This window comes from Hemicordylus capensis, chromosome 1, assembly GCF_027244095.1.
Source record: "Hemicordylus capensis ecotype Gifberg chromosome 1, rHemCap1.1.pri, whole genome shotgun sequence".
Lineage (NCBI taxonomy): Eukaryota > Metazoa > Chordata > Lepidosauria > Squamata > Cordylidae > Hemicordylus > Hemicordylus capensis.
This window is the reverse complement of record NC_069657.1, coordinates 126,181,863-126,208,733: the sequence shown is the minus strand read 5'-3', so window position 1 is coordinate 126,208,733 and position 26,871 is coordinate 126,181,863. Positions and strand designations below refer to the sequence as shown.

The 26,871-nt window shown below is 44.4% G+C and overlaps 1 protein-coding gene and 1 long non-coding RNA gene across 2 annotated transcripts in view; one reads left to right on the top strand and one right to left on the bottom strand.

Moving 5' to 3' along the window:
- The window catches only part of PTPRJ (protein tyrosine phosphatase receptor type J), a 168,195-nt gene extending 142,827 nt beyond the window's left edge, over positions 1-25,368 (bottom strand). The window contains exon 1 of the mRNA XM_053277986.1: positions 24,517-25,368. Coding sequence (XP_053133961.1) covers positions 24,517-24,567 — 51 coding nt within the window. The 5' untranslated portion in view covers positions 24,568-25,368. The remainder of the gene's footprint in view (positions 1-24,516) is intronic.
- Positions 24,726-26,285, top strand: LOC128337232 (uncharacterized). The gene is made up of 2 exons (XR_008312214.1): positions 24,726-25,047; positions 25,799-26,285. It is a non-coding gene; the product is annotated as an uncharacterized LOC128337232 (long non-coding RNA).
- Positions 26,286-26,871: the final 586 nt, after the last annotated feature.

The following is a 26,871-nucleotide window of genomic DNA, read 5'->3' as shown; positions in this document are numbered from 1 at the left end:
AGTTGGTGTAAACAGTGAGGCCAAATTTACAGATGACACCAAACTATTTAGGGTAGTGAAATCCAAAACAGATTGTGAGGAGCTCCAAAAGGATCTCTCCCAACTGGGCAACAAAATGGCAGATGCGGTCCAATGTTAACAAGTGTAAAGTGATGTATATGAGGGGGATCCCAACTTCACATATACACTAATGGGGTCTGAGCTGTTGGTGACTGGCCTGGAGAAAGATCTTGAGGTTGTGGTGGACAGCTCGTTGCAAGTGTTGACTCGATATCTGGCAGCTGTGAGAAGGGCCAATTCCATGCTAGGGATCATTAGGAAGGGGACTGAAAATAAAACTTATAATATTATAATGGCCTTATACAAAACTATGGTGTGGCCACATTTGGAGTACTGTGTACAGTTCTGGTCACCATATCTCAGAAAAGACATCACAGAACTGGAGAAGGTGCAGAAGAGGGCAACCAACTTACGAGGCAAAGCTACAACACACAGGGCTTTTTAGTTTGGGGGGGAAAATGACTGAGGGGAGACATTATAGAGGTCTATAAAATCATGCATGATGTGGAGAAAGTTGAGAGAGGGAGAAAAATTTATTTCTATCAACACTAGAACCAGGGGTCATCCCATGAAACTGATTGCCAAGAAATTTAGGAACAACAGAAGTAGTACTTTTTCACACAACACATAATTGAGCTATGGAATTGTCTGCCATAAGATGTAGTGACAGCCAACAAACTGGATGGGTTAAGAAGGGTTTAGATAAAGTCATGAAGGACAAGTCCATCAGTGGCTACTAGTCTAAGGGCTATAGGCAACCTCCAGCTTCAGAGGCAAGACACCTCTAAATACCAGTTGCAGGGAACAGCAGCAGAAGAGAGGGCATGCCCTCGCCTCTTGCCTGTGATCTTCCTAGAGGCATCTGGTGAGCCACTGTGTGAAACAGGATGCTGGACTAGAAAGATCTTGGGTCTGATCCAGCAGGGCTATCCTTATGTTCAGTTTGACAGCTATCTGCTGTGAGTTAGCAATAGGGAAGCATACAAAAGGCAATGTCTAGGTAACTTGCTGCACATAGGGTTTTTTTTCCAGTTGGTTCAACAAGAAGCTAGTCTATAGAAAAAGTGCAACAACTCTTTTTGCATTGACGCCTGAAGTTTTCCTTTCCTCTTTTTAGCCTCTCTTTGGAGAAGATGCCTAAATCCTTCCACCCCAGCTGCAATGGCATAATGAGTCAGTGAGGAAATGTTTCCATCTTCTGATGATGTGTCAGCAGCCTGAAGTTACAGAAGGATGACACTCCAAGGCAGTTCTGTTTTGGGGGCTTCCACTCTTGTGACCCCAGTGCTGAAAGTCTTTAACACAGACTTTATGTTAATATACTGTCTCATTTTAGCATGCCCGCTATCATCAAATTTTCAACTGGCTGCTGGAGATTAATTAATTTCCCCTTCATGTCTGCTGATCAACTGATGTTTTAAAAGCATTCAATTTTGACTAATATTTCCACAAATGTAGGCTATAGAGGCCACTTGTATTGTTTACAAGAATGGACCTGCTGCAACAGAATGTTGCCGTGTATCCTTGCTATACACATGTTACCTGAGCATGGTGAAAAAATAGTAGTTGGCAACAAAGAAAGGAACGCTTGCTCTAATTTGGATCTGTCTTCATATATACATTTTATTTTATTTTATTGTTTCCTATCCTATATGTTTTTTCTTGGGGAGGGAGTGGGATGGGGTGGGGGAGACTGGTCCTCAGTCCCAACTCCTTTTAAAGCCCCTTACCTCTCAAGCACAAAGCTGTGGAATAGCTGGTGAGAAAATGAAAGAGTTTCGACACATCTTTCCCCCTGTCAGAAGCAAAAGGGCTTGCAACTGTCTTGTGGGAGTCTAAATATATTCCCTGCTCTTTTTATTCAAGACCTCCATCCACCCACCCAACCATACCACAAAGTTCCATTACTTCTGCTCACCTGCTTGTCTGTTAACTGTTGGACCCCACAAATATTCTGCCCCACTGACTAATTTGGGAGTAGTTTCAATATCCAAATATGTTTTTTCCTTCAGATTTTCTGAACATCAACATATCCGTAGGTCAGCCAGTACCTCCCACTTGCTCACAGGCACTCTGGTTCTCTGACTATAAGAGTCCTACATCTCAGCACTTTCAGAATGTATATTCTACAATGACACTTTACAATCAGGAAAAAACAAAGGCCCCTGCACAATCTAAAAACACCACATCTCTTTTTAAAATCCACCTTCACAGGCTGAACCTGTGATCCCATGCAGGAATGATTTCCACCTGCTCACTGTGATCCAGTCAGGATTCCCACCAACTTATCCCGGATTTTAAAAACAGCAGAACACGGAATCCAATATTCTTTTCAATTAATATTGTTGAATGACTTCTTTTCACTGAAGAAGAAATCAATAATATTTTGACTTCATAGGTGTAAAAAGTTAAGTACTTAGCAGAGGAACTGTGAGGTTTAACTACCATCTAGCAGCTACCATATGATGCAGTGTTTACCAAGCCTTGCAGGCATCTTTTTCCTTCCTTGTATTTTGCACGTTCTTTTATCTCCGTGGTACTTCTCAGTTGTACAACATTCTAGTCATGTCATGGTTCCTTATATACATCAATCATTCATTAGCAGGGGTAGGCAAACTTGGTCCTCCAGCTACTGTTGAACTACAACTCCAATAATCCCCAATTTATTGTGGCTGGCAGAGGATGAGGGGACTTATAGTTCAACAACAGTTGGACAGACAAGTTTGCCCACCCCGTTCTAAGGTGAAGCTACACACCAAGCGCTAAAACTTGGTTGCTAATGCATATTATTTAAACAAAGCTCCACATACATAATTTCAACTCTCTATACAATATCCCTGCCACTCAGACCAGTACTGTTATCCCCATATTATAGATGGCAGACAGAGTGAGAGTTAGTGGTTTACCTAAAGCAGGGCTGCACAACTTTAGCCCTCCTGCAGATGCTGGACTACAACTCCCATCATCCCTGACTATTGGCCACTATGGGATTTATAGTCCATACAGATGATGGGATCTGTAGTCCAACATCTGCAGGAGGGCTAAAGTTGTGCAGCCCTGACCTAAAGTAATGCAGTGAACAAATGGAGAGGTGATATTAGAGCTAGGAGCCTCACAGCTCCCTTCTCTTATCCCCTGTGCTACACAAATTACTGTCATAAGACTTATTTTTATCCAATAAGCAGAAGCCAGAAATTGGCCCTGCTTCAACTCATACTCATAAGTATTCTAGTTTGAGTTTCTGATATTGTGTTCATTGGAAGGAGTTCTTTTTCATCTTCTGCACACAAGCACCTTGAGGAATATTTATTTAGCATATTTATAGGTCACTACCTTTCTCCCATTGTGAAACTCAAGGTAGCACACAGTCAGGCACTGCCTTGCTTAGCTTCAACAAGGTGGCTGTATCATGTGCCTTCAAACCATTATGTTTATTATAAATATGTATATAACACTTTTCAACACAAAGTTCTCAAAGCCATTTACATAGAAAAAGAAATAAAATGGCTCTGTGTCCCAAAAGGGCTCACAATCTAAAAAGAAACATAAAGGTAGACACCAGTAACAACCACTGCAGGGATGCTATGCTGGAATGAAAAGGGACAGTTATGACGAATATTTATATACCGCTTTTCAACAAGTTCCCAAAGCAGTTTACACACACACACGCGCGCGCACACACACACAGGTTCCCTGTCTTGTTCCCAAAGGGCTCTCAATCTAAAAAAGAAAATGTAAGATAGACACTAGCAACAGCCACTGGAGGGATGCTGTGCTGAGGATGGATATGGCCAGTTGTTAGGGATGTGTACAGAACACGGTTCGAATGACCAGCGGTTCCGCGGGCTTGAAGGCAAGGGAGTTGACATTAAGGGCAGGGGAGGGTGCACTTACCTCTCCCTCCACTCCCCCCCCCCAGCACTCTGTTTGCAAAGGGACCATCGGGGTGGTGGCATAGCTCCCTGCTGTCCCGTTGCTTCCTCGGTCTTGCATTGGGTACTTCCGGTGACGTAGGGACCAAAGAGGCAACAGGGCAGCAGGGAGGTACGCTGCCGCCCCGACAGTCCCTTTGCAAACAGAGTGACAGTGGGGGGAAAGCAGAGCGAGGAGTAAGTGCACCCTCCCCTGCCCTTAATGTCAACTCCACCCCACCCCCGCCTGGTTCCATGCACATCCCTACCAGTTGCTCTCCCCTTGCTAAATAAAAAGAGAATCACCACTTTGAAAAGGTGCCTCTTCGTTCAGTTAGCTCACTTGCTCTCCTCCTGTTAAAGGGGAGGTTCACCTGAGGGTGCCACCGGCTCATTTAGTGACGACTTAAAAGGAGAGCCTTCTCTGTAGTTGCCCCAGAGCCGTGGAATCCACTTCCTGCTGCGATTAGAGCTGCTCCATCCCTGTTGACTTTTAGGAAACAACTAAAGACACCTCTCTTCAGCCAAGCTTCTTAGCAGTTTTTATGGATAGTTACTTTAATTTGAACTTTTTATATGTTTAAACTGATTTACGTTTTCTTGGTTTCAAACTGCCTAGAGACTTTGGTGGTGGGCCGTATACAAATATGTTGAATAAATATATATAATTATAAGAGAGCCACACTTTCAAAAGGTGCCTCTTTGTTCTAACAGGGTAGATCATACCCAAGGAACAGAGGTGGCCGGTGAGGATGGCCCCGGGGTGGGGAGAAGGTGCCTTTGAAAGACATTATGGTCTATACCGGCAGCACCCGTAAGCCACCAGGAGCTGCGGCACCCCGTCCAGCATCCCATGCAAATGATTGCTGTGCATGGGCAGAGGCCCAAATGAGTGCAGTAGGTGGGGCAGCTTCTGGGCGAGGCGCCACTGCTCCCAACAGCCTCCAGGTGCCACCAGTACACACGGTAATGACTTTTAAGGGTACCTCTCACCATCGCCCCAGCACTGCCCTCATTGGCCACCTCTGCCAAGGTCTATGTGTTTTCCCCTCTTTGACCTTAATAGCACAAACCCCAGTTTCTACACAAGGTTTGGTTTACAAGCCTAGACTCACAGGTGGTTTGCAGCATTCAAGCCAAAACACTATTTTTTGCTTTGTCACAACAGGGAGTAGTTGTGACATTAGCATTCCATATCACCTCACAGTGAGCAGCATGCTGCTACCTTCCTTCTAAAAAAGTAGCTTGCTTTTTTGCTGTGGCATGTGTAGTCACCTGCTTGTACACAAAGCCTTTCAAATTACACCCATCTGCTTCTTTCGTGATCTCATAGCAAGCCATGGGTGTGGAGAACACACTTGATAATTGGTGGATTCTTAGTAAACAGATCTATGCAAATTCATTATGAACCACATGTTGTTCAGTAGATGCTGAGCAGATATTCCGTATCTTTCTAGATTTCATCATAACAGTGCTGGGCAATCTTCTCTCTTACAAGGGTACCCCAACTTTTTAATTTGAGACCTAGATTGCAGTACTCACTTTGATCTACCATTTGGTGCTTCTTGACAAACCATATACAATACAAAGCTCTGCATCCCACATAGCAAAATACCCAATATATCCCATTTTTCTTTAAAATAGAGACTTGCAGAAAAGCCCAACTCCTGCCTTATCACTTTTTGACAGAAAGTCATTGCAGACGATTTCTTGCAGTTTCCAAATAGCTTAGAATGTTGAACCTTTCCTGAAAGAGAAGAATGAGGTTTCATATGACCACTGAAAAACCAGGAAGTAGAAGACTTACTACACAAAGGCTTATGGCATTCTTCAGCCTTGTCAGTAAAACAGAAACATGTTGCACAAGTGAGACAAAGTACCTTCCTTAAACTGAGTCCATTTAATCATGAGAGAAAACGCAAGCGAGCACGGGGATTCTTGTGACTCATCAGACAATATATCAGAGAGAATTTTGGGCACTGGTGGATAAAGGACTTAATATCTGTCAGGGATGTTCACTTCAATGAGGACAGCTCCCCCCCGCCCGCACCACAGTCTGACATTCTGGCAACTGCCCTCACTGGACAAGGGAACAGCAGAACTTGGATTGGTTTTCCAAGCCCAACACAAGAGTAAGCAGCCTAGATGACAGATTGTATTCTCTATGGGGAACAGAAGTCTCTCATTCTTAGGAGGGAGTCAATCCATCTTACCTTCAACTACCACATTACTAAGACAACTAGGATACCAAACTAACTTTGCAAAGTTAAATCTACCCTCTGTCTTATTTCCAGGCTATTCTCAAGGAAGAGTGCCTGACTAATTGATTCACCCAAACAAAAATTGCTTTGAGAGAACATTCTGTTTCTGCCACTCATTTGTGCCATTCTGATGGTCATAAACATTTATGGATCATTAACAATGTTCACTTCCCTAAACCAACCAGCAAGTGCAAGAATCATACTGCCATGTCTCATTGAGCTAGATGTATACACACACGCGTATGTGTGTGTGTGTGTGTGTGTGTGTGTGTGTGTGTGTGTGTGTATATATATATATATATATATATATATATATATATATATATATATATACACACACACACACACACACACACACACACACACACACCTGAGAATGAATATATGTATGTATGAGAGAGAGAGAGAGAGAGAGAGATTGCATTTTTGTTATGGTCTTTCTAAATGTTTTTTGTGTGTCTGAAAATTATTGATTTAAAGAGGAATAATTATCAGCATTTACACGTCATTGTACTGGATTCTGTACAAATGCAAGGCGAAGTCCACAAAAGGGTGGTTGTTTTTTCAGTTGATTAAAATCTGGGTTTCCCCCTTCACACTCTGCCTTCATGCTAGCTCTGATCTAGTGCCAGTAATACAATATCTCATCCAGCACCAGGTTGCAAAGTCTTGCGCTGCCCCCTTCATGGCAAATGGGACACATGGGTGGATGGCAAGTCTTCCTATACCCCCTCAGTGAAGGAGAGGCATATGTGGTGGCCGTAGCTACCCTTGGAGGGTGCGAGAAGGAGAAGCTGCCACCAATGATTCTGTTTGCTCCCCGCCACCACGCCGAGATACTTTATAGTCACCTTACAGTAATTCTTTACTTCCCAGAGCCGGGTCCAAAGTGACACATACTTGTTGATTTGGTGTTTATCTGGACTCACTCTACCAGACAGTCCCTGTATGGTCAAAATGGTCTGTACAGAAGAAAAGGATTCCCCCAGCATATGAGTAATTTCCCCAATTTCAAAGAGCACGTCCCATGAAGTTGTCTTGGTGTTCCTGCCCTGGACACAGAAATGAAATCTACACATGTGAAAGAGACCCAAATCTGAGCAGGCATGCAAAAAAGGGATCATCTATTATCCTGTTTGAATCTGCAGGTCACTCAACACGTTCCTGTTAACTCTTTTTGCAGCTCCTACGCACTGATATAGGAAGATGCTGAAAGGCATCATCTCATACTGCGCAGGAAGAGGCAATGGTAAACCCCTCCTGTATTCTACCAAAGAAAACCACAGGGCTCTGGGGGTGCCAGGAGTCAAAATCAACTTGATGGCAGACTTTATTTTACCCATACCTCCAAGGAAACCAATAGCTTGGTCAATAATCTGACTGAAGGGTGGGGTGGAGCCAACACCCCAGCCAATGGCAGCAAGATTATATGCATATTTAGATGTGCAACTGAGACACAGGGTGCAGTGAGAAGGAAAAGGGGAACTCTAATGCTCAGCTTCTTGGGATTCCCAGAGCCATAGAAAGAGTATGTCCACATAAAAGTTGTTGTTTTTTAAACTGCAAGAGAGCATTCAAACATGTAGTTCCTCCACCTTCATTTCAAAGGCTCACAGTCCCAGAAGAGCTTCACCGTGTGCATTTTCTGAATCAGGTCTTTTTGGTGTAGATGCATCATGGTGTCAGGAAGCATGAATGCCTAGTCCATGCTTGCAACAGAACAAACTGTGGCCAGCTTATCACTACCACTGAGCGACACTGTGCTGGATGGGACTTCAGAGTTGCAATCCTAAATATGCTTGCTTGGAATCAGCACCACTGTAATCAGTAGGACTTACTACCATTTAACTGAAATTCTTTTACACTGTCACAATAACCTCCCAGCAGCCACTGCAGAGTAGACACATCTCATAGCTACTGTGGAAGATCTGGGACTTTATTAAATGTTTTACATGTTAAGAAGATTCTTCTTATCACCATAGTTAGTGAGAATCGAAAGAGATTGGAATAGCCTTCACATGGTTGATATATCTAAGATGACTAATGTTTATCATCAGCAGTTATTTGCTCTACGCTTCATGCTAAACCAGGAAACTGCTCTAAAAGCGCATGCAAAGAATGTGAATTAACTGAGTGGTGATGGTAAACACCAACCAGTTACACCAGATACTGTAAAGCAAAGCACTAGCAGTGATGGGAAATAATGTTCACAATGTTCCAGAAAGTATATTCACCTGTAAACATTTTGTATGACTGCCCATGCAAGTATTTACACTGGCAAACATATTCTGTAGATGAATATACTGTATAAGATGAATATACAAAACATCATTTTGAGGATAATTTCACCCCCTCCCCAGCATACACCCATGCATCTGCAACCTTTTAGATTATATCTTCAGGATCATTGTTGCAAGCCACGTCAAGAGCCAGTGTTAGCTGAAAAGGAAAATATATAAAGTGCTTTTTGAGTGCTGAAATACAAAAGGGTTTTATCCAACGAAATATAGGAAGCTACCTTATAGCGACTCAAACCATTGGTCCATCCAGTTCAGCACTGACTGGCAGCAGCTTTCCAAGGTTTCAGGCAGGAATATTTCCCAGCCCTACCTGGCGATGCCTGGAGTGGACCTGGGACCTTCTCAAGTAGATGCTCTACCACTGTGCTATGGCCCCATTAGTTATCCCAGTCAGTTATCACTGGGCTCTGACCCCATTCTTCACTGAGGCAATGAAATTAATGAGACTTGGTACGATTAATCTCACTGAAATCAATGGTGCTTCATAATGACTAACTTTCTTTGGATACAGCTATTATCTCAGTAATTCTTGTAACAACTCTGCAAGATAGATTAGTATTATTGTCCCCATATTGCAGATGTTGGGGGCTGAGGGAATAGTGGCTTTAATCTAAGGCCACCTAGCAAGGTCAAAGTGAAATCTGATCAGAGGAATTCTTAACGCTTAGTTCCCACCCTTATTATACTACATCTAGCTCTTATTAGACATGCGTGCTTTAAACTTACTTGTCATAAGAGGTTTGTAGCTGGGTGAATACAGACAACCAACTTTCCATTTGGTAGGGTTTTCTACCATGTGGTTACTCAGTCAACTGCACTACTACAAATTTGGTGTAATCCCCCCCCCCCACACACACACATTCTTATGTGTCGTAGGGTGAACACAGATAGTTTACCACATGAGAAATATGACAAAGTTTGCCCATTTCTTGAACATGTGATAAGTCACACTGCCACAGGTGGCTGTGACTAGTTCTGTAGTATCCCTGTTGCTCCGCCCTTAGTTACTGACTTACTCTGTTGCTAGGAAATGACACAGTTCTGCCTCTCTCTCCATGCACCATGGCAGATTTTTCTCACTACTTCCTGGTCCCTTTTAAAGGAAGTAGATGGATTATTCTGCTCTCACAGACTTAATCGTTCTGACAATAGTTTCCATTGTATTCCAAATAGTTAACATTTTTTAAAAGAACGTCTTTATTTTTAAGACTATCTATTGTGCACACATACAGACACACACGCAAAACCTCTGTATAATTGAGGAACCCCTCCAAGTTAACTGTTCCCACTAAAATCAAAATTAAATCATATACACAGAAAAGCAACACAATTCCTTACCACACAACATAAACACAACCAGAGTTTGAGAACATCAAACCCACCAAAACATAAAATTGAATTTAAAAAAAACACTTCAGGATGTCTTTCCCCCCCTCCCCCTTTTCTTTCTTTTTATTATTTAAAAGTAGTTACACACACATATACCACCACCTGGAATTGCGAAATCTGAAAATAATGGAGAAGTAGTTGGGAAGACAAGCCTTGCCTCGAAGATGATTCCATCCATGAAACTCTATGGCTCAAAGGAATCACTTTCCCATTCAACATCACCAGTTGTGGATTTAGAAATACAGATGACCATCCACCAATTGGGAAGCCCGACCACTTGCTCTAGTCCTCAACCTTTCATACAGAAGCATTGCTACAGGTAGTAATACAAACAACTAAGCTACCATGTGGCAGAAAGCCTTATATGCGGTGAGCAGTGTTCCCTCTAACGGGGCTTCCCAGATGTTGTTCACTACAACACCCAGCATCCCCAGATGCATGGGCCTTCGGCTGGGGATTATGGGAACTGTAGTCAACAACATCTGGAAATCCCTGTTAGCGGGAACACTGGTGGTGAGCTAGTTGCTGTATTGGCTCATAAAGGATTACATTCTGCTCTAGCCAAGGGTTCAGAACAGTCTGCATACTGCACAGCATGAAGATAACTCACTGTACCAAATTCCCTGTACCAAAGGCTCACGAGCTAAGTTTGACAAAGCTCAATTTATCTGCTCCTGAGAGACAAAAATTCTGACAAGTTCCCAGGGTGATGTCCAGTAATGTAGCACAACCGAGTGCATAGAAGGCATTCTGATCATCTGTGGCGAACAGCTATTGCAGGGCTTTACCAGCACCCTGACACCTATATACTGGACCAGAGTTCCAGTCACTACCTCATCGTAGGGAGCATCTTATTGTCCTCCAAAAGAGTGACAAGATGAGCTCCAGCTGTGAAGCTTGGAATGCCCCCTACAGCCTGCGATTAAAACAAGACCTGCCTTTCCCTCTGGCTCCAATTCATTTCTGCAGTTGCACAGGACTCTCTTCAGTTCAATACAACTGCTGTGACCATCTTTGTCCATTGCTCTAGGAGGAGCAGGAAGTTGTCCTTAGTCAGGGACTAAAGCTGCAATCTTATGCGTGAGTCAGCCTCAATAAACACAGTGAGACTTACTTCCAACTAGATGTTTATATGATACCAAAGGAGGGAAGAGGAGGGGCTTTATCAACAATAAATTTTGGCTTTGCTACCAAAGCCTGTCCAAATCTGTAGAAGGCCCTACAAGGCCAAAGAGACAAGACTTACAAAATTCAAACTCCAACTGTGTCTGAAAGGACAAAGAAAGGAGTGTGTAACTCAAGCAAGCACTCCTAACTGCAGATTTTACCCATATAATGCAATCTATATGCTAGATTTCAGGCCGCTTCAGATGATACATCTATCAGACCCTCAAAATCATGTGGGGGAGGAATGTAAACTCAGATATCTCTCCCCACCATCACACCTGGTGCACCATCATTCCACTACATAGTTACATGGAGGGAATTTGTCTAAACCATGTGGGGAGAGATGTGCATGCTGAATGAGATGAATCACCCAAATCAGCACCATATTAAAGAATGAAACATTCAGATCACATTCTAGAAAGCTCTGTATGCATTTTACAGAAGGCCAATGCAGAGGCTACATTTTTAGTCCAAAGGTGAATGAGCAAATCCATGACGGAAACCAAAAGCTGTACAGATCACTCAGACAAGTGAGCCAACTTAACTGTGGGTTATAGATTGTTGCACAATGCATTATACAACCAGGAAATTAAGCCTCTAGAAAACATGTACTGCATACATACATATGTACATTTATACACACGCACACACAGAGAACTGTTTGCTGCTCCAGTCTCTTCTGGCTGCATAGGCTGGCTAGTGCCAGCAATCAGTGGGCTGAAACAGCGCAAGGGCTGGGCCACTCAATGTGGTCACCAGGGCTGGCAGCAGCAAACTCAAGTGAGCAGAGCCACCAGCCCTGAGTGGCTTCTCCTCCTCACCTCTGTGTTCCAAAGCTCAGTCAAGTTTTTACCACCCTACTCCTTCAAACCATGCCAGCAGACATTTGGATGATAGATCCCTCCGGACCCCTCTCACTCACCAAACTCACATCTGTGGAGTCTTGGAGATAAAAGATTTACCACATTACCTGTAGTCTTTTATACTTCGAACCACACTTGGGGTGATTTTGGCTAGTTTGTATTCTAGTTCCAACTCAACGAAGTTCTTTTAAAAATCAGATACAGACCCTTTTGTTTTCCTATTATGTTTTGGCACCCTCCAAAATATGAGCAAAGTTTTTCTTTTCCCTTGTAATTTGCTTGCCCACTTTATCATATTTGCAGAGGCCTATGGCCATAAAACTTGACTGACATCACCTTTGTGCTCCTTTTTCTCCATCATTTTTGCACAAAGTGAGCAAAACAGCCAACCAGCTTCCTTCTCATTACACACATGGAGAAGGGGAAGTCAGGTGTAGCAGCACTTTGACTAAAGCTATTCCTGCAGATATTTTCTCGGCAATATTCTTCACAATCATTGAAAATTTTAAGTAATTAAAATCTCCAGAATTGCTTTCAACAGTCACCTGGAGATTGATGCCAATTCTAGAGGATCAACAACCCTATTTTAGTGTTGTGGGTTTTTTGGAGGAAGGGTGTCACCTCCCAGGAAATATTGAGCTTTCTTGTGGCTTTCCTTGTTACACAAATAGATCTTGTTCTGAAATAACTGTTTATGGTTGCCACTTAAGCACATTTTAAAGCTATCCAATAAGTTTTGCTGCCTCTGCTTTCATTTCAGTTTTCCTGGTAGGCAGCAGGCAACTATAAATGTTACCTTATTTTTCAGCAAATACACAGTGACTGGGTAGCAAAAAGGAAGTGCAGATCTTTCATCTGAAGCAGATACAAGTCCCAAGTTTTCAACAAGCCAAGTAACACTATATTTGGAATATCATGTTACTAACTTTTGAAGATAGCCAACTTTCAGATTATCCAGCAACGAGCCTGTAATTTGTAATCGTAATTTGTAACCATGCATCCCTATTGTGTAACCAGCAATACACTTTACATACCAACACACTCATGAACTTAAATGTTTCTCATTTCTCCAACAAAAATAACTTACAGAACATGACAATTCTCATAACATCTCAACAGCAAGCTGCATGTAGCTAGCTATTATCAGGACATAATATTTCCACCCTGCAAGCCTTAACTATAATGCAAGGTGTTGCCGCAGGGGCAGTTCTTACCTGCTTTTATTACTTGTCAAGCACTGGACATTAGTTAACCAAATCCTTCATATAGTTATCACATGTTTCTCATTTTAAAAGTTGTTCTCATTCCTGGGGCAGAGGGAGGAAATACAGCTCTGTAAAGGTAAAGTGTGCCATCAAGTCAATTTCGACTCCTGGCGCCCACAGAGCCCTGTGGTTTTCTTTGGTATAATACAGGAGGGGTTTAGCATTGCCTCCTCCTCCCGTGCAGTGTGAGATGATGCCTTTCAGCAAATTTCCTATATCGCTGCTGCCCAATATAGTACCAGCGGGGATTTGAACCGGCAACCTTCTGCTTGTTAGTCAAGCATTTCCCCGCTGCACCAGTACAATATGGTTAATGTCTTTTCTCTCATATCAGGCAGCACAGCTGTTTGTTTGTTTCTCCATCTCTAGTCTTTGAAGTATAAAAAGAAAAATCGGTTGTAAACTAATAGAAAAACTGAATTGACGCTTTCCTTCAGTAAGTGCCCAATGGTTACAGACCATTTGATATATTTTTAAAATTTATTTACATTATCCCACTCTTCCTCCAAGGAGCCCAGAGCAGTGTACATGATGATGTTTATCCTCACAACAACCCTGTAAGGTAGGTAAGGCTGAGAAAGAAGTGAATGGCCCAGAGTCACCCAGTGAGTTTCATGGCTGAATGGGGATTTGAACTCAGGTTTCCCCGGTCCTAGTCCAGCACTACACCACACTGGCTAATGTGACAATGTGTATGACAGTGTCAAGTGTTTTCCTGCAAGACTGCTTTAACTAAGGCTTCACTTTTATTTTCTTGATTTTTGATCATATAAAATAACTTTTATCTTTAAATATACTATTCGAGATTCTAGGCCATATCTGCCTTTTTATGGATCAAAATGTTTTCTGGGAATGGGCCATCCATGCAACTTTTTTTCTGGACAGCAAGCCCCTTTGAGACAGGGAACAATTCCTCATTCCTTTTTTCTATGTAAACCACTTTATGAACCTTTTGTTGAAAAGTGGTATACAAATATTCTAAATAAATATGCAATATGTAGGGATGTGCACAAACCTGTTCACAGGCCCTTTTACGGGCCTCCAAACAGGTTCAAACACTGGCTGGTTCGAACGTTCGGCAGTTGGGGGGGGTAGGACTCTAAGGGCAGGAGAGGGTGCACTTCCCCCTTCCCCTGCTTTCCCACCACCGGCGCTAGATTCCTGTAAAGGCCTTCGGGGTGGCAGCATACCTCTCTGCCGCCCCTTCAGCCGGAAGTACCATGTGCGCATGTTGGGCACATGCATGCACATGCGCTGTAGCACATCAGACAGGCTTGTGCACGATCGCGACATGCATGCGCACGTGACCAATGTGCACCCGGCACTTCCAGTCACTTCCGGCCGAAGAGGGGAAGGGGCGGCATGGAGGTATGCTGGTGCCCTGAAAGCTTTTACAGGAATCTAGTGCCAGGGGGGTGGGGGGGAGTGGGGGTAAGGGAAAGTGCACCCTCCTTTGCCCTTAAAGTCCTATCCTGCAACCCTTCGAACCACCCCCACCCGGTTCTGTGTACATCTCTAGCAATATGCATGACATTATCTTCTATTCAGCTCATTGAACAGGCCTTGAAAAAGATGCATGCATAACCAGCATCATGGCAGGTAATGCTCAGTGCCCTGGCAGGGTCAACCACCAACTCCAAAGGGGGAGTAGCAACAGTGCCAGCCCCATCTCTCTCTGGAAGAAGACCACCCTGTGGGCCTCCTGCTTGGTACCCTGTGCCTGCTGCAGCCTCCCCCATCAGCCTGCACAGACTGAGAGGGCCAGGGCTCTTCCTACCACTGCCTATGAACTGCTTGCTCACCTGGGAGGGCAAGCAACCAGTAAGGGTAGCGAGGAGCAGGCCAGGAGTCGCCACTCCTTTGCTTGCCCTCTCCTAGGTGGTGGTTCCATGCTGCGTTGGCCACTTGCTTGCCCACACCATGGGTGAGCCATCTGCAGCATGAACAGCTGCTGCTGCAGCTACCCAGGAAGGGCAGGAAAGTAAGCTGCTCCTTCCACCACTGCTGACGGCTTGTGGTGCCGAAACAGTTGCCACTGCTGTGTGTTTGTGAGACGAACTGGAGAAAGAGCCTTTGCTGCCACCTGCAGTTGTGCCGAGTGGGGGAGGGGCAGAGCCCCTCTGCCAGAGAACATTTGCTGAGCTTTAAAAGATAAAAGAAAAGAACCAGCCATTTGGAAAGTGTATATACCTACAGGAATCTCTCCTAAAGCTATCCTGTGTAAAGTGTGCCGTCGAGTCAGTGTCAACTCCTGGCGCCCACAGAGCCCTGTGGTTGACTTTGGTAGAATACAGGAGGGGTTTGCCACTGCCGCCGCCGCCTCCCGCGCAGATGTGAGATGATGCCTTTCAGCATCTTCCTACATCACTGCTGCCCAATAGAGGTGTTCGGGGACTCAAACCAGCAACCTCTGGCTGTCTAAGTCAAGTCATTTCCCCTCTGCGCCATTAGGTGGCTAGAGTAATCCTGAAGCCCTACTAAAGTTCAACCCTGCCATTACAAAACTGTGTCTCTAATCCCCTTATAAATTCGGTGCAGCTTTGTTGTTTTGCAGAACTCCTCCGTCTCTTCCACAGGGGATCCATGAACTTCAGCCTTTCAATGGTTTTTCAGAGAGCAGTTAGAGAGGCTGCAATATTATAGCCTGGCATGACCTCAAGGCCCATTCTGCAAATATATAAAGGGCTACATAACTGCACCTTTAGAAAACATGAAGTTTCATAAATTCCTTTTCGATTCAGTTGCAGCCAAACATATCCAGAGCCAGACCAGTTCAAAATTTATGTTTTCCCAAAATTCATGGGCAGGTGAGATATGACATTTGTCCACATTAAATGTGGTGTTATAAAACGTAAGCAGAGAACTAAAGATGTAAACTAAGTTTGGAATGAAGCAGACTCAGACAAATATAATACACTAGTATTTTTTAGCCCGTTACAATAACGGGCGCTAGCCTTCCCTTCCCTCCCCCCCTCCCCCCCCCTTGCCTCTTTCCTCTCCCTTGCCCCTTCTAATTTTTTTCCCCCCCATCCAGTTTCCCTCTGGGCTCCGGGCCCGCCGCCACCATTCTCCCTCCCGCCCCCGCCTGCCTCCATGCCCGCCTGCCTCCATGCCGCGGCAAGGACCCCGGGGCCGGGCGCCGCCGTCTTTGGAGTTTTTGGCCAGCGCGGGCCCTTCGCTTTCGGCCTCCGTGCCACCGCCGGTCTCCCCGCCCGGGCCAGGGCTGCCCGCTACCGCCGGCCTCCACTCCGGCCCCCCACCGGCCCAGTCTCTGTCTCTTTTGGCCGTGGCGGCGGCTCTGCCGCTGCCTCGGCCAATTTTCTCCGCCGCACCTTCCCGGCTTCTTCTGGGCGGCCGCTTGGCCGCCCAACATGGCCGCCAGGTGCCGGCGGTTGTGTCTCTCTGCCCTCCCTGCTTCGCGCATGCCCAGAGCGACCATCGGAGGCACGAACACACGCCTTGGTGTCCGTCCACGGACGGACACCAAGGCTTTTATTAGAGAGGATAGCTTGGGCTCAAATACAGCACAACTACTTTCATAAATGAGGAACAAAATTAAGTAACAGTACCCAAGTGCTGACAATGAGAGAAAAACTTGAGATACCAGTTAAGTAGCCAAAATTCTACAGTAAATAAAAAGATAATTTTTACAGGCTTCTTTTTAGTGGACATCACCAGAAATGGCACCAACTTATAACTATATAACTATAGTTATATAGCACTATAACTCTCTTTGGCTTCTAATGCAAATTTGTACAGTTCTGAATTGTGATTTATTGAGTCTTTTATTGCTGAAGGTTTATTCCAGATTTATATTTGTTAGATGCCTCAGGAATCCTCATGACTGAGAGACAAGCTAGAAGGACCACTGTTTATGTACAGCATTTTCGAGTGACCAGAGTAAATCACATTCTGCAATAATTCCTACAACCACCATTTAAGAAGGGCCTGTATTAAGACTACATTGCACATGGAAGTTTACCATGGAAAGACAATGCCTAAGGCTACCCAATGATTTTAGGGGCGAGCTAAATTTGAACTGGGAACTTCCCAGCTCATATTTCTTAGCCACTAAAAACCACAATAGTCACCTAATGGCGCAGTGGGGAAGTAACTTGCCTACAGAGCAAGAGGTTGCTGGTTCAAATCCTGGTATGTTTCCCAGACTTTGGGAAACACCTATATCGGGCAGCAGTGATAAAGGAAGATGCTGAAAGGCATCCTCTCATACTGAGTGGGAGATGGCAACAGTAAACTCCTCCTCTATTCTACCAGAGAATACCACATGGCTCTGTGGTCGCCAGTAGTTGACACTGACTCGACGACACAACTTTTAAAACCACAATTATTATTAAAAATATTTATATCCTACCCCTCCAGCTGTAGGGGAATAACAGCAGGAGAGAGGGCCTGCCCTCAACTCCTGCCTGTGGCTTCCAGCGGCATCTGGTGGGCCACTGTGCGAAACAGGATGCTGGATTAGATGGGCCTTGGGCCTGATCCTGCAGGGCTGTTCTTATGTAATACTGTGCAGCTCACAACTGTAAAAATATGGGGCAGCTCACAACTGTAAAAGTAATATAAAATTTAAACACCATTTTAAAAACCCAATAAAAACAAGAACAATTAAAACAAACCCAATTAAAATTAAAAACCAGCCAGGCTATAATAAAACACATTAAAAAGCCTCTCTAAAGAAGTAGGTTCTAAGATCTTTTTAAAAAACCCTAAGGGGAGGGAGCATGGTGTAACTCTTCTAGAATGGCACTCCAGAGCCGAGGGGCCACAACCGCACCCACTGAATCTCAGACAATGGCGGGAATGCAAGCAGGGCTCAAGATGATGAACAAAAGGCCCTGGCAGATTTAGCTAGGCAAGTCAGCTATTCAATGCAATGAATAATATTCTGACCAGAACAGTTGCTTGGATACCAAGCTGACATCTAGGATTTTAAAATAGTCCTGCATTGCACAGAACTAGTAAATAAAATTTTGATGTTGATGCCTAGAAGTGTTAAAAATTCACAGTCCCGCTTTTCAAACAAAAACTTTAGAACCCATATTTTAAATAGCTGCTTCATAAAGGATAGCTCTAACATATCAAATGATTTGGTGTTGTTTTGAAGTTACAAACTAACTAGCTGTCAATACAAAGTGGGAAAATGCTGGACTGCTGACAATACGCCGGGAGAGGAGGCGAAACAGACTTTCAGTGGAGGGCTATTATTTGCTTTAAGTCAGTGGTTTCCAACCTGTGATCCACAAGGGTACTGCAGGTGGTCTATGGAGCGGGGGTGGGGTAGATCATGTAATAAATAAATAAATAATAAAAACCCACTGGTAGGCCTACTCCAGGTAAATGTACTGTGCCAAGTGCAATGTTTGTGAGTGAGCATAATAAATTAGAAATGACTGTGTTGTTAATATCCCTTGATATATATGTTTGACTTCATAGGAACATAGGAAGCTGCCATATACTGAGTCAGACCATAGGTCCATCTCGCTCAGTATTGTCTATACAGACTGGCAGCGGCTTCTCCAAGGCTGCAGGCAGGAATCTCTCTCAGTCCTTCCCTTTGGCCCGTGCAGTAGCATTTAAGGAGGTTGAGCGGGGAGGCCTAGCCCTACCTGCCCTGCAACCCTATTTTGAAACTGAATTCATTTCCTACAATTTTGGAAACTGGATTTTCGTGAATGTCCATAATATGTCCAACCTCCTGCAAAAAACCTGGGTCTCGCTTTTAGCTCTGCGTTGGCGCAAGTCAGCATGGGGCATAGCATGGTGGGGGAAAGGATCTTTCAATGGTAATATCACACAAGTATTAAAAAGAGAACACCCGGACTACTTGAGAGATTTGTTATTCACACTTAAAAAATGGAAGGTTGAACTGGATCTATTTAAAGGATCTCCTCAGTTAAGCAGCTAAAGAAAACAATTTATGGAGAGATTCTAGAAGTGGGTTTCTTAAAACCTGATTTAGAACGTAAACGCTACAAACACCGCACTTCACAGTACTTGTTGCAACCCGATCACCGTATCGCTCTCTTTAAGGAGAAAAAAGTCCCTTTCCATTTATGGGAAACAAGCTGGCGCTTATACCATCAAGTACTACCACTTAATGTGGCTAAGCCATGGCTCCCAGAGGACCAGCAAGAGTGCCCTAAAATCACTTGCAAACAGAAAGCTAGTAAGCTAGGTAAAACATTCAGGGAAACCCACTCACATTTCTTAAAAGACTGTGTGGTAGCCAAAAGAGTGTGGCAGGGAGTAAACAAGCTGTTAGAGTGGCCTGATTTGGAAAAACAGACTTGGGAAGAACTAACCTCGGGTTTGAGCGATAGAACCTCTTTTCGAGGATCCAGAAAGAAACCTTCAAGGAAACAGGACGGAACGGGTGCCCTCATACTTGGGAATTGGAACGTTCCCCTTCTCAGAATCAGGTTAGTAAACCTGTATGTCATTTATGCAATGCTCCTGCATAGGAATAGGGAGGGAAGACGTGACCAAGAGGTTCACGCAGATGAGACAGTAAATCTCTTCTGGAAAAGTTTGTATGGTTATGTGCAAAAAGACAAGAGTATCTCTTCTAAACAGCAATGGGACAAATTGTGGAAATGGACGTTGGACGTAACCACCACCACCCCATTACCTGATGTGCCTTGAAATCCCCCACCCCCGAGTTACAGTACTACCTGCATATACTTCATAACCTTGTGGGTTTCCAAATCCTTGTGTGTAAATCTTTGTAGATATATCATGTACAAACAACCACTTTGTATATAATTGTGCTTTGGCAACGTACTGTATGCTTTGGTAGTTTGTTGGTTCAATTAAAAAATCTTGTCCTATCCCCCCCCCCCCCCCCCCGCCAAAAAAAAAAATCTTGTCCTATCTTGGAGATGCCAGGGAAGGAACCTGGAGCCTAGATGCTCTTGGCTCCATCCCCTTAGGGGAATATCTTACAGTGCTCACACTTCTAGTCTCCCTTTTATATGCAACCAGGGCAGATCCACATGCCATGTTAAAAATGTTTAAGCAGCTTGCTTGCAGGGTGGTTCGCAAAAGCTTTCGGTGACTATGTAGCAGTTCACATAAAGAAGCAGTTCCCAACCTTTGCTTTAAGTCAATCCTTTATCATATGATCAGATCTTTTAAAAATGTTTTTGGAAAATTGTCTTGTGGCAAATACAAGAGATGTTGCTCTCTAAAAATAATTCTTTTTTTTTTTCAAACTTAGCACTGTCATTCCTATCCTCTCCATAAGTCTTCATTATTCTGTGAAAGGTAGAAGGAATTACTTGCGATATGCTCCTCCAAGCATTAGGAAAGTAAGATTTAATGCTGGCTGAACTGTGATAAGAGCATTTGTAACTAATTAACCAGCAGCAACACAGCTTAAGTATATTACAGTCATAAGAGCCAGTGGGAATTGTGGCTTGTCTTCCTCAGAGTTTGGTCACAATACAAGTGTAAACAGCTTCTTGGAAAGGAATGCAAATTCATAAAGAAATTAAAAGCCATATACGTACCCAATAGAATAATACGTTTAGCTACAAAAAAGGCCCTGGTTAATCAGTTCCACAGTTGAGGGGTTATCTATATACCTAAGAGAATGAGCAGTAGGGTCAGACTATAAGACTCCAAGGTCCCTTCTGAATCCTAAGATAGGCTGCATCTGTAGCCAATTAAGAGGCATCTGGACCACAAAAGCTTATGCCACAATACGTATGAGTCTTTAAGGTGCCAGAGGATTTTTGGTTTTTGTAGTAACAAATTAACACAGATTCTAGAGTTAACACTAGAATTTGTTAAAGGATTATCCCCAAATAAAGATACGGAAATCAATGGAGACAAACTATTTAGATCAACATTAACTTGTCAAGCAGGCCAACCCTACACTTTGAGTTGCTACAACAGGGTCACTCTCACATGCCTGATGACCACTAATGACATCAACAAACATGACTGGCCAAACAAAACCACTGACAACACCAAGAAAAGGCTTGGGGCAACGGTGATGGAAACAAAAGGAAAGAGAATCAGGTCTGACAACCAGGATGTGGCCTGTGGATTAATTATTGAGAAGCGATTATTTAAATTACAACTCCCATGAAGTTCTAAAAAAATCAAATTCTCAAAGGACACAATGGTTTGTGATTTTGTATTTTCACATATTTGCAAATTAATCATTGTGGAAAAAGTTGCCTTCTCTTTCCTTTCCCAGACAAAGTATGTTCCCCAGCCGGCTTCTGAAGTTTTCTCAAAGGCACATACTGTATTTACTAGGGAAGAGGGAATAGACAAGTGGCTAGCTGTTCCTATGCTATATCTGCACATATCTTAAGACAGAGATGTTTATGACCATGATTTTAAAAAGCGACATTAGAGGAAGTTCCAATATACACCAAATCTGCAGTTCATCACAGTAATTACTATTATTTTTCAGCTGCTTTCTATTCGTTTAAGTTGGCTGACAAACTTTGCTGTTTTTCAAGCGGCAACCACTTTGGCAAAAACCATCATCGTGAGAGCCATTGACCACTGTGCTGACCTCCAGGCAATGCTGTGCTTTCCCCAGTGTTGGGGGAGAGGCTTTAAGCAAAACAAAGCCCTGCCAAGCTCCAGAGCCACCTTGGAAGGAGCATACAGAGTGATAGAAGGTACAGTCCTTTTGGAGAAAGCACTGTAAAGGACTACATTTCCCAGCGCTCCATGCACACTTTCCAAGATACTGCTGGGGTTTGAGAAGGCTCTGTTTTCCTCAAAGGAGCCCCACTGCCACTGGGCAAAGTACAGCACTATGCGGTGGGAACAGTTGCCTTTGCACAGTGCCTTTTGTGCACAGTGCCTCTGTTCAGTCCCCACACAAGGGGACTGTGTGGAGTATTCAGATAAAGCTTTGCAAAGGCCTAACTAGCAATTGGTCAGGGAGTCACACGTAGGGTCAATGGTAGTTGCCACTGGCTCCCAATGAAAAAGACTGGCATAAGGCTACTTGTCCCAAATTAGACAACAAAGTTGCACAGGCTTTATAGTTCTAAGGAGTTAATAGAATGGGGCATCTGAGAACTTCATCAAGGCAGTGGTATTCTGGAAATGTATATCATTACTCAGTAGATCAACAAGATTTGCTGTTGTGCGAGTGTGGGCTTTTATAGTTTTTGAGGCAGTTCTTTACCAAAAAACCTTTCAGACTGTATTTTGGATCTTTCTATTTTGGAATGTCTATTCTCTGTCATCTTAATGAGAACAAACCCACACAATCCTCCTCTCTGAAAGTTGTTTTCACATATTAGACTCCCAGAAATAGTAACATTGAGGCCATATGTTGAATGAGATTGGAAAATATTGCCTTTGATCCAAACTTTAATGCAATAATTAAAATTGGACCTAGCATTCTCTTTTGATATAAGGTTCCTCATTTACAGAAAGCAGCAGAGCAGAAAGAGTAAAGTGGGTGAAATACAGTAACTGCTAGAATTTCCTAAATAGTAGGGGGACATCAAAAGCTATTACCTTTTCTGCCTCCCAGAAGCCTTGATCATTGTCCGCTAGTAGATAGTAGGTCCAATTAAGAAAAGACTGCTTAACTCCTGCAGTATTCCACTTTGACTTTTAGGCCTACTAACACCAGGCCCAACAACCACCTCTCCCTATTTTTATTTAGCTTAACATCCAACCTGATGAAGAGTTCTGAACAGATTCAAAAGCTTGTTTAAGATGTTTTGTCATTTGGGTTGGTTCGTACATGTATTACTAGAATTGTGGCTTTCCCCCCAATGGACCAAAACCACTAACTACAATTTTTACATACACCTAGTCTTTCCACTGTTGTGAAGAAAGATACTGTTTTCTAGCAAATGGAAGTTGTGCAGCATGTACAGAGCTCTTCCAGAATAATGGACAATGACAACAGATTGGTTTGTTGCCACTTGGCATATTGACAATCTGGCCCTCTAAATACTGCTGCCAACATTATTAATCTGCACATTCAACCCAAAATATGCCAGAGCATACAGCCCCTACAAAAACCACATAGCACTTCAAGCTTCTTTGCAGGCCATAATAGCCACTGCAGGACAGAACTACACATAGAGATGCCTGTGGAAAACACAGGTGTTACACTAGCATTTTCCACAGCAAATGCATCAAGTGTTCAAGCGATACATATGGGTGCATGTCTTTGCACACATCTGCACATCTAGAGACCCTGCCCCAATCAGGTTGCTTTTGACAGTCTAGAGCAATTGGTTTAAAAACTGTACAGAAATTACAGCCTCTTGTTATAGATCCGTTAATCCAGTTCAGCTCTCTTTTTCCATTTATATAGACACTGCCACTAAAAGTTACCAGTTAACACCAATGCCACATAATACCCTACATCCTAACATTAGTCTCTGTGTTTAGATCTGGAATACTTATAGAACCTTATTTTGTATTCATGGATTAGAATCCTTGATTCTTCCATAATCTTATATCAAAAGGATATGTGGGGGAGATATTCCCTTTAAACATTGTTTAATCACCTTGATTTAAGTACAGCAGGAGCATTAAAAAGAAATGAATGCAGACTAAATGATTTTGAATATGTTCAACGTGAACTGAAGGAGTGGAAGACCTTCCTACCAGTCAATACACAAACAGGTGATTTTAAAGCACATTGAAAAGTAAGCTCATCTTTCAGACATACCCAGTTTCACACATAAAACAAGGCGATGTTAAACACATTTGCTCGAAAGTAGGTCCCGCCAAATTGAACAGGATTTACTCCCTAGTACGTACGCAAGCGAAACGTACGTTTTTGCATCTCCCTACACCTGAGATTCGAAAGTAAAACCTATCATTCCGCCCTAAATGTAGTCACACACGCATGTAGTTTCACGTGTGAAAGTTTCTCATAGTCACACAGGCAGATCCTATGCAAGCTTCGGCGCCTCCGACTCTGCATATAGGGTCAGCTTTTAAGAATGGTCAGTTCAGCAATCAAGACACAACACACGCACGCTTCAGGCTCAGCAAGCAACGTCAACACAGCCACATACAGTTTTTAAAAGGACGAGAGCAGTTGGTGTGGGGTGTGGGGGAGAGAGGACCAGGTAGAAGGAGGAAGTGGAAAGGGGGCATGCACGGAACAAGCAGGATTGCCGATGTTGGGGGTGGGGCTGCATCCACGGCATAGGTGAGCACGGGAAAGCAGCTGCGGGGGAAGAGGAGGAGGAGGGGGGGGGGGACAGAGAGAAATAGCCAGCTGTGAAGGGACATACCCCAGACACACTTCAGTGCCCCACCCCGCACCTTACCTTGCCAAGCCACAGCAAGGGAAGTAAAAAAAGTAGCGCCAGTCGCCTCATGGTCTTCCTGAGAGAGGTGGGCTCGGGAACGCGCTGTCCCCCTCACACTTCAGGTTCACTCAGCCCCACTCGGCAGAGTCATGGCAGATCCAGACCACCCGCCCGCCAAAAAACAACAAACAAACCACAAAAGGGGCGGGGGGGGGAGAGAGAGAGAAGAGGCACCCTGGAAGCGAGCACTGGCCAGGTTCTTCAGGCAGCCGTCTCGGACTCGCGCCCTTCCTCAGGCGGCGCCTTGGTGGCTTCTTTATTTCTGCCTCTTGTCTGCGGCGAATGCAAAGCCTCGCGGGGGAAGTGCTTGGCAGGGTGGAGCGAGATGCACAGGCAGGACACCCCGCGCAGCGGCTGGGGAGTGCAAAGAGTCAGCCACCCCCCCCCTTTCTTCATCGCTTCCTCCCTCCACGCTGCCAGGGGGCAGGAATCGGCCGACGCTGGCAGGAGTTGAAAAGGTCGCTTTTACTGCCTGCCGCTGGGAGCCTGGTAGGAAGTTGTTCAAGCTGACATGCTCTCCCCCCGCCCCGTCCGCACTGGGGTTAGGCGAGGAAGTGGCTCAAGCCAGCGGAATTTTTTTTCTCTCCCCTCCTCTCCCTCACATTCTTCTTCTCTGCGGTGGAATGGATTTCAAAATGCAGCCAGGGGAGGGGGGTCTTCCGGTTTGTTTGCTGTCTGGGGGATGTGTTCTGTAGCCGCAGGGATTGCAACTTGAGGACTGCGGTCCTAAACGCACTTCCTAGGAATTAAGTGCTATGCGCCTCCGTGGGGCTTGCTTGCGAGTAAACTGGGATAGGCACGGGCTGCAACCCTGGGCACGCTTTCGTGAGAGCAAGTCACATTGAACCCAATGGAATGTACTGCTGAGTAAATATGCGCCAGGGGTCGAAATCGACTTGACGGCACACTTTGCTTTTAAATATGCATAGGCTCGCTCGGGCTCCACAGAGGAAGGCTCTTCTTTACACACGCACGCCTAAGCCCCTGGCAGACTCAGGTGCAAGCACTTTTGTCACTTAAATTTTTAATTAAACCTTTTTGAAAAAAACAAACACACACAGGTTATGAACTCCCATGGCCATCCAAGAAGCTCCTCCCTTGTCCCTCCTTACTCCCACGGACCTCCCATAAACTGCTCTGTATTTCTAAATTCTAATATGCCATTTCTTTAAGGACAGAGGATTTACTTGTGCTTTCTCTTCCTCTTTCCCCACACTTTTTTCTCCTTTCTAATTCTAAGTCAAGTGCACGCTTGGGCCCCATTTGGACATAACACCAAACCAGAGGTAAATGTGACAGAGTTTTGAGTATGTGATCGTCTGAAAGCATGAAGCTGCAGTTTCAACACCCAGCCACAGCTCAGTTTTCACTCCAAATCTGACTTTGAACCCTCGGTTTGTTGTGAGTTTCACTGTTGAACACGGAGGTTAGGAGCATCATTGTGTCATCTGAATTCTGCCGCCCACCATATCTTCGGTTTTGTGTGCAAGCTCCTCCCACCACCATATAGAGGCTGGCTCAGAGCAGCCGATAAATGCATCAATTCTAGGGCAGCTGCAGTTCTCCCTGGCTGCCTCTAGGAGCTCATGCCCCACCCTCTGCTGTCCCCTTGCTCCTCTTGCCTCTGCTTGGCAACAGGGATGCCATGTCTCTGCAGTTCCTGCATTTAAAGGTATGGAACTGAGGAACGCACACTTTAAATAAAAAGAGAATAGACACACATGCAAGGAGCCTTTTCATTTATCTAACGCTCAATCTAGCCCCATTCCTGGGACTCTCAGATTTTATCAATTGAGTGGTTTATTTGACCTTAATGTACACAAAGGTGTGGGAGGGGGAACCAGACTGAGTTCCCAGACATGAGGGACATGCTTGAGAATTCCGAGGGGAGGCACCAGTTGCTGGACCATGGAATGGCCGGGGCTGCTCGTCTGGTACTCCAGGAACAGATCTTACTGATTTCCTAGGAGGGGATAGGTTTATTAAGGTGGGCAAAGGATCCTGGGCTTTAGTTTACTGTAACCAAGGGTGCTACCAGGCTTGTAGACCCAGGCAAAGCAATGAGAAAGACCCAACACACTCCTGTCCTTGTGTCAGCTTGCCAGCCGGGAAATTAGTCTTCTCATGAGAGGACCAGTCCACTGGACAAAACAGAAACAAAGTGTTTCAGCTCTTTGTTTGACTGCACTCTCATGAGCGGAACCTTCCAACTATAGGGGAAGGCACCACTGGTTGACAATAGAACACATACTGTGCACCTTGCCCCTTCCACCCAACCCTTCCAGACTTAAGTGGTCTGGGCCACTTTGGGTG